At 37.1% G+C, this 19,590-nt stretch overlaps 1 protein-coding gene across 5 annotated transcripts in view; it reads left to right on the top strand.

Annotated features, from left to right (window-relative positions):
- The window catches only part of LOC127976228 (ral GTPase-activating protein subunit alpha-2), a 154,197-nt gene that overhangs the window by 80,783 nt on the left and 53,824 nt on the right, over positions 1 to 19,590 (top strand). For 4 of the 5 annotated variants that reach the window (XM_052580506.1, XM_052580508.1, XM_052580509.1 and 1 more), the window contains 13 exons: positions 627 to 821; positions 2,230 to 2,331; positions 3,258 to 3,451; positions 3,535 to 3,633; positions 3,979 to 4,134; positions 9,989 to 10,117; positions 10,207 to 10,335; positions 10,969 to 11,027; positions 11,236 to 11,344; positions 14,429 to 14,539; positions 14,626 to 14,694; positions 14,888 to 15,025; positions 16,827 to 17,010. In XM_052580506.1, the coding sequence (XP_052436466.1) occupies positions 627 to 821; positions 2,230 to 2,331; positions 3,258 to 3,451; positions 3,535 to 3,633; positions 3,979 to 4,134; positions 9,989 to 10,117; positions 10,207 to 10,335; positions 10,969 to 11,027; positions 11,236 to 11,344; positions 14,429 to 14,539; positions 14,626 to 14,694; positions 14,888 to 15,025; positions 16,827 to 17,010 (1,674 nt within the window). The remainder of the gene's footprint in view (positions 1 to 626; positions 822 to 2,229; positions 2,332 to 3,257; positions 3,452 to 3,534; positions 3,634 to 3,978; positions 4,135 to 9,988; positions 10,118 to 10,206; positions 10,336 to 10,968; positions 11,028 to 11,235; positions 11,345 to 14,428; positions 14,540 to 14,625; positions 14,695 to 14,887; positions 15,026 to 16,826; positions 17,011 to 19,590) is intronic. The other variant, XM_052580507.1, reaches the window with a different exon arrangement.

Here is a 19,590-nt window from a genome sequence, read left to right as displayed (position 1 = left end):
TGTATACCATACTACTACTACTACTTAAAATAATAATAATAATGTCAAAATTAAGTTTTATTTGTTTTGTTTTTGATTAATGCTTCATTTTAATAGAACAAATGTAAATTACCTTAAATTAAAATAAAGAATAGTAAGGTAGTTTGATATACATAATGTATTGGTATTTATGCAAATATCAATAGGAATTTTGTTATATTAGAAATAATTCACAAAATAATGCTATAATAAGATAACACATTAACTAATAATTATAATGTATCTATCTCTGTGTGTGTGTGTGTATTTGTGTGTGTGTATATATATACACACACACACACATACATACATACCTGTATAGATGTACATTATGCTGCCTTTATGGCTACTTGTCATGTAAGTAAATAATTGGACTTAACTGAAAATGTACATATTATATATTTTATTAGCTCACTAAACACAGAGCTTTCAAAAATAATGAGTCTGTATGAAACAGAAGAGGTTGAGTGTGTGGTGTGTGTTATGAGAGACACAAAAGAAGCACCATCTTCAGATAGCTGTATGAGCGCTCTGTATGGTTATACATTATCAGGGAATAACAGACCGCAGAGATCTGTGATAACTCGACATAACCTCTCTTCTGTCAGGTGAGAGTGTGAGCAGTGAGACGTCTAATGGCTTTCTGAACGATGCTGACGTGGGTCTGCTGGCGTGGCACGCGGTCGAGGAGGAGCCGGACTCTCCCTCCACACATGACACGAGCATGAGCATGAGCATGAGTGTGACTGTGGACACGGTGAGCCAGAGGAGCCTCCTGCTCAGCCACACTGAAGCACTGGCAGGTACCACAACTCCCCTCTGAACCTCCATCCTACCCAGCACTCATGTGTCCCGTCTGTGTCAACCCACACCACTGTGCAAGCTGTCGTCTTGTTCTTGACCACTAGTTAGGTCTCAGTATTTATAATGATGATGATAGCAGAATGCCATATGATGAAAGGAATAGTCTGGGATAAAAACAGCAGCATCAGTGGGATTCTGTCATTGATTACCAGATAGAAAAAATGAAGCACATTGCACTTAAATTCTGTAAGATGATACAGCACCAGAATAAACATTACAAATAGACAAGTCATCACACTTTATTGAAACTTAAACATTATACGCTTAAAGATTATAAATATTAGCATAAGATTGGTGCTAGAAAAAATGCCTTGTGTATACATGTATAGGCATATTAAAACAAAAAACACAATATTTGTAAACGGTTTATTATCCATACTCTAGGTTACCACTGCTGCTGTGAGTAGAACAGTATTTTTTAACCCAGAATGTTCCTTTAAATCAGTGGTTCTCAACCAGGAGCCCGATGTCCAAGGGGAATCAAGATGCTACAAATTGTTTAAAAAACAAAAATTAAAATAAGATAATAAATAATATATAAAAAAATAAAAATAGTTATTATTTTAATTTATCTTCTCTGAAACTTATATTTAATTATGTATCGTTTTTTATATTATTATTATTTTTTATTTCATTATTATTATTATTATTATTATTATTATTCTATATGTATATATTTATAAATAAAAAAAAAATCCCAGTGCCTTGGAAAACCTAGGTATTTGAGAAACACTAATTAAATAATGAATAAAAATGTGTACAATTTTAAAGCTAATATAAATTTTTTTATAATGACTGTTTATTCATTGGATTGAAATTGTGTGGAAAAAATCCTTACATACACATGATATGTAAATGTGTGAGACAGTAAACAAGTTCATGCAAAGGTCACCCCCCCCCCCAAATTAAAATACTGTAATAAATAAAAAAAAAAGTCTTACATTTTCTTATTTATTTTTTTTATATGTTGAATTTATGCTTTAAAAAAGGGACTGCAGAGTGTGACATGGTATCACAACCATTGCAAACTTTAAATATATATTGCATGAAAGTTTAGTAAATTTTTGCCTTTTATTTAGTAAATCACAAACGACTGTAAATCTCATGTAAATTCAGTGGTTAAAAAGCGGGGAAGCCTTGAAGTCCATTCATAAAGCCTCTAACCCTGAGGTTTATGGTCAGGCCTTGGAATAAGGTGGAGAAGCACTGCTTTAAATCATCTTAGCGTCTGCTACTGATTATTCAATGATTGTATCAGGATCAGCTGTTGTGCCTCGTGTGTGGTTAAGTGTGTTTGTGTAAATGTGACTCCAGCACCCTTCCATCCATCACTGTGTTGTTGTGTAGGGTCTGATTGTCCCCCAGTGTCTCCGGCTCTCCTCCTGCCTCATGGCTGCTGTGAGGGCCCTCAGCTCCTGGAGGATGCCATGAATGTGTCTCACCGTCTGGGTATTACACTCATCCTCTCGACCTCCCTCAGACCAAACTCATCTCGTGTGCTTCACTCTACCTCCATCCGTCCAAGGCAGCATATTTCCAGACCTTCACACAGGCAGTTTCTTCTAGGACAGCGTCTTGACCAACATTAAATCAAAATGAAAACCACGGGAACATGGCATTTTTTAATTCTTGGCATCGGATGATGACTTTAGCTGATGTGTCAGAAGTGGGACTGTTATCTTGACTGTGCACTTCATTAGTTAGCTGTCTCAGTTTAACAGTTCTGTCTTATTAATTATTAGACACCGCTTTTAAACGAATAAAGTAAACCGTATATGAAAACATACTCTATAGTGCTCTCCCAAATGAGTTTTTAAGGCTCATATAGTATAACAGAGTGAGAACGAGGAGCTCAGCAGGAAAAAACACCTCAGTTTTATTCAGAGACACAAACTGAGCGAAAATAAGCAATTTGGTGCAGATGCTAATATTCATGTGACCGAAAAGTAAGATGAAATTCTGATCGCTTGTGATGTTAATCAATGAGATCTTTATAACTGTATCACAGATACTAACATAAAATGATATAAATATCCGTCGTCATCACTCTATATCTCCCAATACTGTCTCAGTAAGATGATATTTAAATGAGACACATGTAAGAGGTAGATGAAGGGAGAAAATATTATACTAAAGGCATCAATCAGACTCTGGAAGAAAAGTTAGGTTAGGGTTAGCTTTTCCAGCTAAATTTTGATCATGCTGATCATTTAGGAACCTTAGAGATGTGTGTAATCAAATATGATAGATAGAGAGATTGTAGACTTTATAGGGCTAAACGCCATTTATTTCTTACCCAAGCCAACATCCAGCAGAAGATCCTTCAAGCCTTCAAAGCTGTTAGTTGCTCACTGTCTGCTCTTCTGTGTCTGCAGACAGCAGTGAGTTTCTGGCCGATGACGTCAGCATCATCGCCGGCGGCAGCTTGACCGGTTGGCACGCTGACTCTGCCTTCGTCCTCTGGAGGAGGATCCTGGGGATCCTGGGGGATGTGAACAGCATCCGCTGTGCCCGCATCCACGCCAAGGTCTTCAGTTACCTCTACGAGCTCTGGCACAAGCTGGCCAAGGTAGGTGCCCTCCGTTCCCCACAAAGCCTTGTTTACAGGTAACTCAGAAATGAAATGCGAAAGATCCTGAACCGGTGTTTCAGATCAGAGATAATCTCGGGATCAGAGTGGATGCAGACACAGCCGTGGCCGGACCCCTGTTCATCCCTCCTCTGCGCATGCTGGCCTCCTGGCTCTTCAAGGTAATGCACAAACATTTCTCTGCTAGAGCTTCAGTCGTGAAACATTCCTGTCTACACCTGGTGATAATCTGCCCCCGATCGAGATTATAACTGGGGTTCTTTTCTTGGGTTTCTGCATTAGGCTGCTAATGTAGTTTTTGTTATAGTTATCTTTATGGGGATCATTCTTGGTGTGAATTTTATTGGGAATTCATCTCTATGAAAATGTAAGAGAGAAGCAGTCAGATGTAAAGTACTAGGTGGAATGCAAACAGAGCACAGTGAAGTCATGATTATGCTTTGCTGAATTTACTCTGGACCTCTTGGCACACTGAGAACTGAATGACTTGTGATGTGTGTGTTCAGGCTACCATGCTGCCGTCAGAGTTCAAGGCTGGGAAGCTCCAGGCGTATAAGCTGATCTGTGAGATGATGACCAAACATCAGGACGTGCTGCCCAACAGTGACTTCCTGGTGCACCTCTACCACGTCATGCACAAAGGCTTCACCAGCGACGATCAGGTACAGCTGTGTTTTATTAAACCTGCTAGTGCTCTGTTCTTGGGTTCACACTTCTGTTTGGCACATTATTGATTATAAATATATATGCAATCACACCAGAAAAGGAAATGAACATGAGTTGTGGACGCTCCAGAGAAATTAAAGAAATCATACTAATCAAGAAAAAGTACTTCCACCAATAAAAAAGGGGTTTTAGACTGCTGTACATCTCAATAACAAAGACTGTTCTTAGTCTTAAATTGAAAACGCATTGCTTTATTGTTTTTCATTCTCTTCTCTTTCATTTTTAGAGATACATCTTTTTTGATTTGTTGATGATATGCCATAAATTCTGCTTGTAGAGCTTAAGTATTTAATCTAAACTATTCCATTAAAAAAACTTCATGCAGTCGACCACTAGATGGTGCAACAGTCCTGCTTTTTGTGATTGCAGTAGAGACTCTCTAAAGCTGTCTGATTCTGTACTCGATCACGTGCTTCTCTCCTAAACGTTCTCAAAGAATCATTATTGAATTATCAAAAGAGAGTTAGTCTGATCTGATCTGGACATATTCTCTTTTTTTGTTTTTGTGGTTTTGGTGGTAATGCACTGTGATGAAACATGTTCAGATCTCCTGTGTGTGTGTGTGTGTGTGTGTGTGTGTGTGTGTGTGTGTGTGTGTGTGTGTGTGTGTGTGTGTGTGTGTGTGTGTGTGTGTGTGTGCTGGCACTGCACTGCGGCCGATGGAGTGCCTTACTCTTTATTTCTGTTTCTTATCATTTGGTCAGAAAATAAGAGCTCCCCAAATGTTGAGCTGCAATGGAGATTGGACAAGAAAGACAGCGAAAGTGCTCTTGGCCACCGTTGTGGATCTACACACTGTTGTGTGTCCATAATGGTGTCCATTTGTGTCACTGTTGACTTGAAGTCTCCCTCAAATCCACACAAGAACAGATTTGAAGGCCAGATAGAGCTCAGAGACAGCATGACGGTCGTGCAGAAGTGCATCTCTTCTGCTGTAGTTTTACCATCCACTCGATGGAGCTGTTAAAGTTAAGCTTAGAGTACACATCTTACACACTTCTGGAAGAACACGCAAAAACAGCATGGACTGGGCTGGACATGGCCTGCAATTCAACACACTTGTTGTTCCTTTCTGGTGCACTGAAAATTGAACAACTGTTAAAATCTTACGAACAACTATAAAGTTCTGTACCATTAAAGAGCTTTGGCATCTACACCAAGTTTTGTGCATCACTGAAGATTAAGGGGCACATGTTTATTGTAAATTAATAATGATGTGGGTGTAATTAACATTGCATCATAAAATAACTAAATACATACATATTGTCAATTTTATGGTGATTTTATATCAGTTGAAAATTATTGTTTCACAATTAGAATAACCAGCACAACATAACCCTCTGAGTGATTCATACATCAGTATTTACTGATGTATAATAAATGTAATAATTTAAAATAAATGATTAGTACAAGCATTTGTTTTACAGCAGTAAAAGGTGCATGAAACCGTGTGCTGTGAAATGTATCCGTGCATGAACCCTGATCAAACCGAAGCTGTAGTTAATGATCAAACCTTTCTTTGTGCACCACTATAGGAACAGAACAGTCAACAGAATAACAGCTGTCGTACTGCTGGCAGGATTTAGTAAATACACACTGGCCATCAGCACATTGATTTTTACCTCCATCGTTTGGAGTCATATAAAGGGCACAAACTGAGGTATTTGTCTAAGATCTGCAGCACATCTAGTGTCTTCAGATGGAAGGGACAAATCGTGGCACGTTCACCCATGTGTCTGTACATGTAAATGTCTTTGCACTGCTCTGACAATGGCTACATTTACATGCAACCAAATAATCTGTTTCTAATTGGATTGACGGCTCAATCGGACTTAAACACCTCGTAAACACCTTAATCGATCCGATTTCCATCTGATTGAAGGGGGTGGTTTATTCCTTTTGTATTAAATAAAAAATTTCATTAAATTAATGCATTTAGCAGACGGTGTTATCCAAAGTGACTTACAGTGAATTCAGGCTATCAATTTTTACCTATCGTGTGTTCCCAGGGAATCGAACCAATGCTCTACCAATTGAGCTACAGGAACCCTAATAATATGATTCATAATATGATAATATAATTATATACAATTTAATATAATTATATACTATATAATTATAATTATATACTAATAATATGATAATATAATAATTTGAGTAATATGATTGAGAGTGCTTGTTACCCCGATTGAACCCCGAATCTGAACTGCGCATATGCAATGACGCAGAAATAGAGTAATGACGTATGCCTCATAGAACGAGTGGTTCTTTCTTTTGAATAAAGTGTTGTATAAATTAATGTACAGCACAGCACAGCGGTTTATATGTATGTTTATCCATAAATAGATACACATTAATTCTGCTATTAAAAAGTATAAGAAAAAAAAAATATTTGTGCAGTGTGCGAATGTCAAAAAAAAAAAAAAACTATTCTGATTTTAAGTTAGTGACATATAAAAGCATAAATCAGCCTGATATTTATTTTTTTGTGTTCATGTAAACACTACATTCAGATTCATCAATTGTAATGAATTCAGTCCGATTAAACCCCAAATTGTGCATGTAAACGTAGCCAATTTAAACTGTTTGGCCATGTCAAATTGTCACAGACACACATGCTGCAGTTTCAGATTGTGCTAGTCGTATTTACCGCTGCATAATAGTCCCGCTTTGCAGAATTGCCGCTTCCTCCAAAATGCTTATTTTGGGTAATCACACAGCAGTTTGGTGGCGCTTAATTACTACTGGTTGCTAAGCATTGCAAAGGTCAGTTATTGCAGAATGAGGGTAAAATGTCCCTGCAGATGCACCGCTTCCACCAATTTCACATCTCCCTCTCAGCAGGACTCTTTTTATGCTGCTAGGTTGCCTATATTGGTGTTTTTTTTTTCTTCCTCTGACAGTGTTTACAAAGGATTCAATTAAGGAAGATGACTGTGGCAGTTACGGAGCAGCCGTGTTTGTTTATGCATTTGTTTGTTCGTGCACATGGCACACTGGTTTCAAGAAACTGGTGTGAGGGAGACAGAAATGGTTGGTGGTTTGTGAAGTGGTTAAAACATACACTGAGTTATGTAATGTTACCTTCAAAGTAACATGAAGTCCAGAGATTGTGCCTCGAAATGTTGTATGCGGTTAACCTGAGTCTGAATCTGTCAGTAAAAAATAGGTTTACTCTACATTTTTTTATATGTAATTTATTGGAGGTTTTAGTTTTGTTTTTTGGCACACTTCTTGTTCCTCGTTATTTTGACGTGAAGACCCACTCTGAAACACAAAACAATGTTCTAGTTGTGATTATGAATCTGTACCAAAACACAGTGAAAGATTCATTCTTGATCTGAACAACTTAATGATCCAGTTACTTTCCAAGGCACTGAGTTGTTCATGTCTGTCTGACTTGTATTGACCTTAAATGTGCGTGTGACTGATGGTGTGAAACAAGTTATTTATTCTGAATTTTAGTATTGATTATTACATGGCACATACACATTGAGATACATACAGTATTACATTCATATTAAAGGGATAGTTCACAGAGTATTAAGTTTTGTGTGAGTTTCTGAGTTTAGTTTGGAACATAAAAGAAGATATTTGGAAGAATGCTGGAAGAATGCTGTAAAACAAACAGTTTACTTCCAAAGTATTTATTTTCCTACTATTAAAGTCAATGGGGACTAAAAACTGTTTGGTTCTTCAAAATTCTTCAAAATATTATCTTTTGTGTTCAACATAAGACAGAAACTCATAGAGGTTTGGACATTTGAGATGTCAAACTATTAATTTTCTATTAATCATACACATTAAGTTATTGCAGAATCACATCATTATTATGTATATATAAATACAAACACATGCATGGGCACATTTCAGAAAAAATATGTTATGCTTATAAAATATATATTTATAATATTAATTATATGAATATAAATAGACAGTCAATTAAATTGTATTTGTATAGCGCTTTTTACGATACAAATCATTGCAAAGCAACTTTATAGAATATTAATGTTTCTATAATATTTAGTAGTAGCTTATCAGTGGTGACTCAGTTTAAGTACATATGGCAGAAATGTACAGGAAAATCAATTAAAGATGTAATTAAACAGACAACGAACATTATTAACAGCAATTATTCTAATGCAATCAAACTTATAGCAAAATTTGTTAGTTCTGTTGTTGATTCAGGGTAAGCATCATCTGATGTCCTCTGAGGGGTCAGCATCATCTCTTCTCAGGTGTTCTGGATACAGACTGAAACTTGTTTAAATCCTAGTTATGTAAAACAGAGAAACAATTAGAGACATTATTAGCGTAGCTGCTGTTCCAACAAAGTAAAATTTATTAGTTTAACCCAAGCTAAAGAATAAGAATGCACATTTGATCAGATACAACTGCAGTCACAAATTATGAGATACATTATTCAAATGCTTGGCCAAAGAGATGCGTTTTTAGTCTAGATTTAAACAAAGAGAGTGTGTCTGAACCCCGAACATTAACAGGAAGGTTATTCCAGAGTTTGGGAGCCAAATTAGGAAAAGCTCTACCTCCTTTAGTGGACTTTGCTATCCTAGGAACTACCAAAAGTCCAGCGTTTTGTGACCTCAGGGAGCGTGATGGGTTGTAACGTGGTAGAAGGCTAGTTAGGTACGCTGGAGCTAAACCATTTAGTGCCTTATGGGTAAGTAATGATAATTTGTAACTGATACAGATCTTAATAGGTAGCCAGTGCAGAGACTGTAAAATTGGGGTAATATGATCATATTTTCTTGACCTGGTAAGGACTCTAGCTGCTGCACTTTGGACTACCTGTAGCTTGTTTATTGAAGATGAAGTCCAACACCTAACAGTGCATTACAATAGTCCAGTCTAGAGGTCATGAATGCATGAACTAGCTTTTCTGCATCAGAAACAGATAACATGTTTCATAGCTTGGCAATGTTTCTAATATGGGAAAATGTTTTAAATGTTTTTGTAACATGGAAAATCTGATTTTCAAAAGACAAATTGCTGTATAATATAACACCCAGATTTTTGACTGTAGAGGAAGTAACATTACATCCGTCTAGTTGCAAATTGTAATCTACAAGATTGTGTGTACTGTGTTTTGGTCCAATAAGTAATATCTCTGTCTTATCCGAATTTAATAGTAGAACATTATCTGTCATCCAATCTTTTACATTTTTAACACACTCTGTTAGCTTAGATAATTTTGAAGTTTCATCTGGTCTCGTTGAGATATGTAACTGAGTATCATCAGCATAACAGTGGAAACTAATCCATCATTTTCTAATAATATTACCAAGAAGCAACATGTATATTAAAAATAGCAGAGGACCTACGACAGATCCTTGTGGCACCTCATATTTTACTGGTGATAAATGATACATGTAAATACATATAAATATTTTCTAAATATGTCCTGTATTGTGTGTGTATTTTATATACATAATAAATATACAAAGAACATACACACATATTATTCAAACAAAAACTTTTATTATGTATGCAATTAATTTGCGATAAATAGTTTGACAGCACATGGATAGATATTGTAGTATATTGAAGTTTAGCATTTTTGTAGTGCATGTTTTGATGAATGCATGAATGTGCAGATCAGTACATATTCAGTGTATCCATCTATCGGTAAAATCGAGTAATATATATTTATTTATTTTATTTATTTATTTTTGTATATCCTTACCTATTCAAGTACTTGATTTGTGTACTTCATCCAAAAAACATGATTTTCTTTATTGTTCCTCCTCTCTCATGTTCTGATGTGCTCAGGATGTGTTGAACACGATGATTAGGTGGTGCTCACCACGCTTCTTCTTCCTGGGCCTGCCGGGCTTCACCATGCTGGTGGGAGACTTCATCACCGCGGCTGCTCGTGTCCTCAACACTGACTCCTTTGAGGTACCACTGGTCCTGTCAGTCTGCACCTACACTACACACAGAAGAGCACAGCTTCATGTTGGTGTTTTCTCCATTCATGCTCATGTCAGGCTCCACGGGTCGAGGCTCAGACAGTTCTTGGTTCGCTGGTGTGCTTCCCTAACCTCTATCAACAGATCCCCTCTTTGCAGTCTGTTCCTGGATCTGAGGATATTGTAGTTGGCAAAGAGGATATGAAGGTATGCTGTAATAAAATCTCACTTTTATACCACATATCTAATCATGGTTTTTACTTTCATTTGACTTCTGGATTTTAATAACAGCAAGGATACACCGCACCTAATGTTAATTCTTGCTGAATTATGTTCGTTACTGCAACATATCTAATAATTCTCACTCTCACTGCAACAAACATATTATGAACTGTTAAGGTGGCTTTAAAATGTTTCAAATTTCATATAATATTGAAACCAACAATATTCATGTACCAAATCAATAGATAAATAAAAGTACATGGTGAGACACACTTTTTTCCTTTTTGAAATTAACCAAGTATATACAAACATTAACCTAATATTAATTATAATCCTTCAGTCATCATTTAAGTATTTCTAGCATCTTCATAGTCACATTGCTCAACCGGATTTATATTGTTGTCAAAATCAGTATGAGTTTCCTTATGCCTGCTTTGAAATGGTGTGTGAAAAGGTTTCATTTTTGGGTGAACTACTGTATATCTCAAAAAATGTGGTGTACAAATATGTAAACCATGCTCACATGACAGCAAAACTGAACCTTGAATCATCTGTAAGCCTTAAAATGTTACCAAATGTATTAGCATTAACTGTCTTTGTCATGCTTTCTATCTGCAGGACTACCTTGTGAACATTCTTTTGAAGACAGCACGCAATGAGACATGTGAAGGAGCCAGGTATTGCACAACCAGATCATTCCTTACCTAATGTTCTCCGAAGTAACGTAATTCCAGTGATCTTGCATTCATTTTTGATATTTTATTTTGTTCCTATTCAAATGTCATGCATGTGAACAATAACACTTATGTGTTTTACAATGTTGATGATATGAATGGCTGCTCCGTTGGGCCTCTGATGATCTGGCGGCGTTTGACCATGTTTTAGGTGTGTAGCGATCTGCAGTCTGGGGCTGTGGGTGTGTGAGGAGCTCAGGCAGACCGAAACTCACCATCAGGTCAAAGATGCCATTAACGTCCTGGGTGTCACACTGAAGGTGATTATATTTGATCTGTTCTTCATTCTGAAGTCATATTAGTCTGTTTTAATGGTCTGTATTAAAACTAGAGGTGGGCATAGATTATTTTTTTTAAAAATCTAGATTAATCTCACTGTGATCTTGAAATTAATCTAGATTAAAATGGCGCATTCGAATTCTGCCGAAGGCATTCAGAATATGTGTGTTACCCAAATAAAATTGTCAAACAGTAAGTCTTTGAGAAGGGGTTTATCAAGATAGGTGGTGCATTAGAAAAAGGGCTCACCTCCTGTTTTCAAAATGCATCACAAAGTGATTGAAAAAGCTGTAAACTAATTCCACATTGCACAAGGTACAATCAACCTTACGCCTGTTTCACACCAATGTTTAAGTTTTTTTCAAGTTTGTAGGTGTCAAGGTACAGAAACCAAATAATCAAATGTAAAATAGCACTGGATAGTCTTCAATGTAAAAATGAAATATACAATCAAACCTACATTTATTCAGACACCTTCAACATTTCTCACATTATTACAGTTTTGCTATATATATCAAATATCATATCTGGTGTCTGAATAATTTTTGGTTTGACTGTTAAACTACAAAGAAATTCAGTCAAGAGCAGTGAGTGATTTTCATTTTCATTTTCTTGGATTAACATTACAGCAGCCAGTAGCTAAATTAGGCGCGGTCACTTTAAGAGACGATGAACGCATCCAATATAATACACATCCCATTTTTTTCCTCAACTGTTTACTTTCACTTAAGAAATAACTGACAGTTTTTTCGAGCATAATTTCCAAGGTGGATATTTTGAAATTTTTTTATGTATTTGTCGGCACAAGAGCAAAAATAAGCAAATTTGATGTTCAAGTGTTTTGAGACGCCTTTCTCTTGGCAGAAGAGAGCTCAGTTCAGTGTTGCTGTCCGTGACACGTGGCTCTCTCTCTCTCTCTCTCCGCACCGAACACAGCGCGAGTAACAGCTAACTGTTACTCCGTTCAGCTTTTCCGTGTCTTGTTTTTGGATGCTTTAATGTTTAAATCGACAAGCGGTAAGGCGTAAAAACATGTGAAAAAGATTAGCTTTCGTGACAATGTGCAGCAGTGGCCCGTCAACTGTCCTGAGCATCTTTTTAGGCTGGCCTCAGCCAGTCGGTTATATAAAATATCAAGGTGAAAGTCATCATAGCTTGCTTAGTATAGACCCAGCTCCCAACCCAACTTTGAGAATAGATTAACGACGATATTTTTTTTTATCGCCTGATAAGAGTCTTGCGTTAACGCAGCACGTTAACGCCGATAACGGCCCACCACTAATTAAAACCTTTTTGTTTTTTACCCGCCAAATGGACTTTTATTTTATTTTTATTTTTTTCTGATCGGTGCGACAAAAAAAAATTTGAGCAGTCACACTGTCGCAACCTCGTTGCCCAACTCATAAATTTTTACGTTTCTGTTGCATGTGAGAAATTTCGAATGGCAAACAAAACAAAAGCCTAACGAAATTCGTACTACTACTTTGCGCAGCGCATCGTGACCGTTGATTATTTTAGTCTGAAATTTTCAGATTCGTCATCCTTTCCTTTCAAAATGCGTACCACCAATGCAAAAACGCAGAAAATCAAACTGATCAAATTTTTTTTATGACAGACAAAATTTTCGTAGGCAGTGTGTAAACGTGATTTACACAACCTGAGGTGTTTTTTTTTTTTTTTTACATGCCAAAATTTTGCCCTCAGTGTACAATGACTTTAAGTCAGAAAGTTTGAACATAAAAAGAAATTAATACAACCTCACGTCATGCTAATCGTGTTTATACACTGTCTGTGAAAATTTCCTCTGAAACTTTTTTCCATAATAAAAAAAAATCTGATTGGGTTTGTTTTCTGCGTTTTTTCACATCCATAGCATGCATTTTGAGAGAAAAAGGATGACAAATACAAAAAAAAAAAAACATGCAAAATTTCAGACTGAAAATTTTCAGCTGAAAATTGGCACATTAAAAAATAAATACAACCTCACGTACACACTGCCTCCAAAACATTCATCCATCATATATATATATATATATATATATATATATATATATATATATATATATATATATATATATATATATATATCAGATATATATCAGATATATATCAGATCTAGTGAGAAGCATTCAAATTCTGCACAGATCAAACAAAGCTGACGCAGAAAACCAGAAACAGTAATGCTAACTAGCCTATACTATGGTGTTGTGGTAAAAATAGTCTAATATTATTGCATAAAACCCCTGAAATTAATGTACAACCTTTTGAGAGAGAAATTCAAGCACTTTTCAGTGACATTCAAGTATTCCACACAACTATTTCCAGCACTTTAAAGCTCTAAAAGTGATCCAATTTAAATGTTATTTTTAATGGGACGAAACAAAATATAGTTTTGTGTTAGACTCTAATGTAAAATTAAAAAAGTCAATTTAACCAGTAGATGGAAGCAAAGGTCATTAGTCAAAAAATTTTGCTTTGTATTCTGAAATTATAAAATTATTATAATAAAATATCAAATCAAATTTTGTCAAAGTTTTGCACTTTTTTGTGTATTTATTAAGAAAAGTCATAAAACACCAAAGTAAATACTATATTGTTAAATTGCAGTATTGTTGGAAAGATTATCTGGAATGCAGTCAAGTCATTAGAAACAACTCATTTTCAAATGACAACTTCCACCTTGAGTGTAACCACCTTGAGTGTAAAAACACTTTTAATAGTTTTGGGTTCTTTGATAAATAGAAAGTGAGAACAGCATTTATTTGAAATAGAAAGCTTCTGTTACATTATAAATGTCTTGACATGACAATTGACTGACATTTTTGTTCAAATAAAGCTTTTTAAAAAGAAACAAAATGTGAACAGCAGTGTATATTATAATATTATATTATTCAGTAACCTTACCTATTTAGCATTATAGTAAATTCTGCAGATAAATAAGAAATGTCTTTCTTCATGATCATGCTCATTTAGTGAAAAAGTAATAAAATCATGCCTTTTTTATGTTCATCTTTTTCATTTTGTCTGGACTGTAACGTGAGAGTGAATGTAATTTTGTCTTTTAGTTTGGAAATAAGGTGGTGGCCAAAGTGGCCTGTGACATCTTTCAGCTACTGATTTCTCACTGGCAGCACTTACAGAGACTGGATCCGTCCCTTCCCCAAAGAATTATAGAGGTACAAACCATCTCCCTCAGCATGATGCATCTGTTGCAGTATTGTGTGTGGGCGCCTGCCTAATCTCCAGTTTTCGTCTGTTGTAGATATTTGTAGCAACCATAGCGTTTCTTCTGCCCAGTGCTGAACACTCAACAGTTGAGGCAGATAAAAAGGTGAGCAAGCAAAACATCTCTGTTTGTGTAAGAAGTGCTGGACATGGGAATTCAGGATGAGCAGCACTCCACACTTTCTCTGTTTCTACGCGTTGTTCCATTCTTCCTAACAGCTTGTCTTTGGCAGGTTTATTGATTGTTTTGTGGTCGTGTCAAGAGTGTGCTGAATGAATGCTTTCTCCGTGTGCTCTAGTTAATGGTGTCTCTACTGCTGTGCCTGCTGGACTGGTGCATGGCCGTACCCCTCTCCATCCTGCTGGAGCCCATCACTATGCCAGTGCTGGACGACCCCGCCTCGCAAAAAGCCCCTCTACTCGACTACATTTATAGGGTGGGTACAGGCATACTCTAGTCTGTTACTTCAAATTAAAGCTGAAATATTCCAATGCATGTGTGTGCGTTCTAATATAAATGCACTCGCCCCCTCAGAGCTCATATTTAGTCATCAGACACTAATGAGAGGGCATTGAGGGGCACAGAATAAATGAGATATTAGTCCCGGCCTGTTGTGCAGATGCAGACAGACACAGACCTTTGTGCAGATGTCATGCTCCCAGAAAAAAAATGGCCAAATTATTTAAATGTCCCATTGTTGGATTGATAAGCTTACCAATGAATGCTGAACTCAAGAATTCAGTTCATCATCATATGAGAGAAAATGCACCTGCTGCAAAGGGGGAAAGGGAAGAATAAATGTCCTTTGTTTTCCTCTGCACTCGTTTGACTGTTAATCATTTTCCGCTAGTTATTATATGCTCAGTGGGATTACTTTAATCTCTCATTTGTCAGAGCTGAATAGCGTCTAACACGAGCACATGTACATAACCCTCACCAGTGGAGCACACCAGTACTCGCACATTTGAGTGTCGTGTCTCAGTTAAGTGCCAGAAATAATGATTAGCATCTCAAGCTTATAGTACTACTCAAATAATAATTGGTAATGACTGTCCTTTAATGTTATGGAGTCTTGGTTCATTTATGCAGCACAGTTTGAGAAGTGCCACTTGCTACATTTATAGACTAATGAAAATTGCTCTGAATCTTTAGAACCGGCAAAAGTGGTTTTAACGCTTAAGTAAAGTAATGACTTTTCCTAAATTTGTTTGCTTTTTCCCCTCTTCTTGTCACAATATGACTGCTTTATTTTGTCCCAGTTTGTTTCCTAAGAGGAAAAACAGTCAGTTTATGACTCAAGAAATTCTGCCCTTACAAGTTAATATGGCCTGACTGAAGTCCATTGTTAGATGGTCTGTTACTGATTTACATTGAGAGATGATCCATGACACCTCTGAATGACCTGTACATTTGATTTATCAGCAGTTTCCATTCGAGCCAGATGGCACTAATGGCACTAACTGGCAAAATTAAAGTTATGTGGTTTTATTTTTAGGTATTTATACAACATTAATATATTATATCTGATGGTGTTTATGTAGCTTACAGAGTGGTTGTTTGCTGCGTGAGTGTGCGGTGTTCGAGAATGAGCCAAGGGATAAAGCCTTAATTAAATCAAACAGAGCAAACCTGTTCAGGCACTATGATAAACTGTGCTGGACTGTGTCTTATCTTCTCCAGCCAATAGAGCCATGGCCATCTGTTTTTGCACATCGATACACTCCCATATCACTGGAGAAATAGATTATTAGCCCATAAAGCCCCTCTCGCTGGGTTTCCTGGCTTAGCATTGTAAATATCGTCCCATCTCCATATGGCGGCCCTGTAGTGCTCAACCACACCGTCTGGGTGTTACAACAATTTTACAATCTATTACAGATTTCTTTTTAATGCATCTCAGTGGAGTGCCAAGGAAAGTGTCTTCATGGCTGAAGTAATTAGTGAGTTGTTGATCCTAACAGAGCTCGCTATTTGACTAATTCTCATTAGGCTTTCAAAATGCACTAACATCTAAACAATGCCATTAGTATCTTATGCATTACACTTTTTATTTGTAATTCAGTCTAGAACAACAAAGAATGTAGCTCATTATTAAATAAATAATCATCCTTTTTTCCCAAAGGTGTCCCCCAGGGTTCTGTATTAGCCCCTCAAATCTTTTTTTTTTTTCTTCTTCTTTAATCATTCTTTTTGTAGTCTATTACCGGTGTACTTAATTCACTGTTCTGCTGTCTTAGGTGCTGCACACTTGTGTATCAGGGTCAAACCTGCACACTCAACAGAGCCACTACCTCCTCAGCCTTGCTGATCTGTCGACAGACTATGAACCCTTCCTTACTTTAGGCAATGTCAAGAGCTTTGAGCCACCACCCGTCCACAATGTTATGGGAGACTTCGGAAATCTTCTCACTGTGGCAGAAGGTAAGGACTTGTTTTCTGATTTCAGGAGGAACATAAAGGGCCCTATCTTGCACCCAGCGCAATTGACTTTGTACACCGACGCATGTGTCATTCCTATTTTGCACCCGCGCGAAGCGCGCTTTTCCCTCCACAGAAGCACGTCGCTAAACTAGTGAATGAACTTGCGCTCCCTGGGCGGTTCAGCGCAAAAAAGGAGGCGTGTTCCGGCGCAAACAATCCCTGGTGCTATTTTGCTGTTCCATTAAACAATTGCGCCACTGACCAGAAAAAACCTAGTCTAAAGTCAGTGGCGCGTTGCGCGTTGTTCATTATGCTATTTTAAGGGCGCATGCTTGACCATAATGTATAGCGTGCACAACGCGCATACACTTTGCTCATGTAATCTACACAGATGCAACAGTTATTTTTGCAAATCATAAATTGTTACACTTAAAAAAAATATTAACACATGAGATGACGGAAATCATTGTGGTGTGCCACGAAGATGTGAAAAAATAGGCATAAATCTAGCTTACAAATTATTCAGGCTAATTGTAGTAATTAAGGATCAGACCTGTTTGCCCAATAGTGGCAAGACATATATGTATATAAGGACATCTGACACATATGTTTGTCCGTCAAGAACCAGGAAAAAAATCGATGAAACAATTGTGGCTATTTCCTCCCACGCCTGTTTAACCGACGGTATTTTGGGTGGGTTTCTCCCATCCCCATACAACACAACTTCTCTGTCTTTCACTGCTCTTACAAGAACATCAGTCTCCTCGGCTGTGAACCGCTCCTGGCGTGCGCCTGGTAAATACGCCATAATAATAGCAATCCATAATGGAACTTGCGCACCTGCTTTTAAAGGGAATGTTGGATGACGCTCTGATTGGTTTATTTCACGTTACGCCCAAACCACACCTATGAATAATGAAGCTACTTCAGACCAACCCATTTTTGATTTGCGCCGGGCGCAAGAGCCATTTATCCCGCCGGGAAATTAGCAACAGCGCCGAGACCCGCCCACAAAGTTACTTGCGCTTCGCGCTTTGACACTTGCGTTTCAGATCGTTAAAATAGGGCCCAAAGACTGCTATTGTGCTATCTTGTTGTTTACAGCATGTTGTCTACAGGGTGCCTAGGGAAATGACATGACTAATCTGTCATGAACTATCCCGGGATATATTTCACCCCAAAATCTTTAAGACCCCTGACAATCTTTGCATCATTTTGCATTTTTTCTTTTTTTTTTTTTTTCTTTTTTTTAAATGATATTATTTATTTATTTATGTATTTACTGCCTTTTTAAAGTTGATTTGTAAAATACTAATACTAATGGTTCCACATATGTATTTGTGTATAGTGAGTCTATCTTCATGACCTTAAGTATTCATTTTTTGTTAAATGTAAGAATTTTTGCTTCACATTAACACAAATCATTCTTTAATGTATATAATACATTTTTCAGCATTAATTGTGAAACCGCTGCATCTCCCTTGAAAAGAAAAAAAGAACATTCTAAAAAGGAACATTTTTGGTTTGTCCTGTGAGTTTATCCTGAGCTCTCGTGAATTATATTAGAGCAAATGTAGCACAATGTGAAATGAAATAGAATTTTAAAGAGGTGTGCATTAGTTCCCTCATCCACTCAAAGCAAGCCCATTTATGCCAATTATTAAAGAAATCATTTTTTCCTCCTCCGACCTTGCTTCATCCATTAGGCAATATTTCTTGTGTGTTTTCTACTTTGGCATGTCATCAGATGTTATCTGTTTTTGGTTGGGGTGGGGTTGGGCTATGGGCTGTGGGGGGTTGTTCTTTCCTCTTTCAACAGGGATGCCTTTTATGACAGTACATTTATATCTGTGGAGTAGAGGAAGAAAAAGAATGCTGGCTTTTGCAGCGCAAACATCTCCATCCATTGACATGCCTTTTATATTTCTGTGTACGAAAAAAAAAAAAAAAAAACTCAGCCAAAGAGCAACTCATAAGCAATATCCCACTACCTAGCTCATATTGATTAGTTCACTTCAAAGCCCTGTGCATCCCTAATGCAACTTGCTCATCTTTGCAAAGAGCTTTTTCCACTTTGATGGGGATGATGGTATTGATAGCACTGTCACAATGTGAGCACTTCGTTTTTTCCCTCCTTCTCTCTCTATCTCATCTTAATCTTTATATCCACTAATGACAACGCTAGATTTCTCACTTTGAGAGGTGTTCAGCATTCAGAGGACTTTAATTCATAGTGCTTGCAGAGCCCTATTCACTCATCACGAAAGGTGTGATGCACATTAGTGCAGCCCTTTGAGTCAGTTTAGTGAGAATGAATAGATATTTTAAAGGTGTCCGTGTAGACACCCGTGTACATGGTGCAAACGTGGGAAAATGGCCTCCATCGGTCATGACAGCTAAAAGCCAGTATAGTGACCAGCTTTTGAGAACAAGTAAGGCAAAATGCTGTACACAGTCAGCCGGCCGGGACTTGTATTACCCTAAAAATTCAGTCATATATCCGTCATTGTACAAAAAAGATGTATATGACTGTGTTTTCCAATCAGAATCAAGTATTCCAGAGAGATGTGTAATAATTTG

Source organism: Carassius gibelio, chromosome B17 (genome assembly GCF_023724105.1).
Source record: "Carassius gibelio isolate Cgi1373 ecotype wild population from Czech Republic chromosome B17, carGib1.2-hapl.c, whole genome shotgun sequence".
Classification (NCBI taxonomy): domain Eukaryota; kingdom Metazoa; phylum Chordata; class Actinopteri; order Cypriniformes; family Cyprinidae; genus Carassius; species Carassius gibelio.
This window is presented reverse-complemented; position numbering and strand designations above follow the sequence as displayed.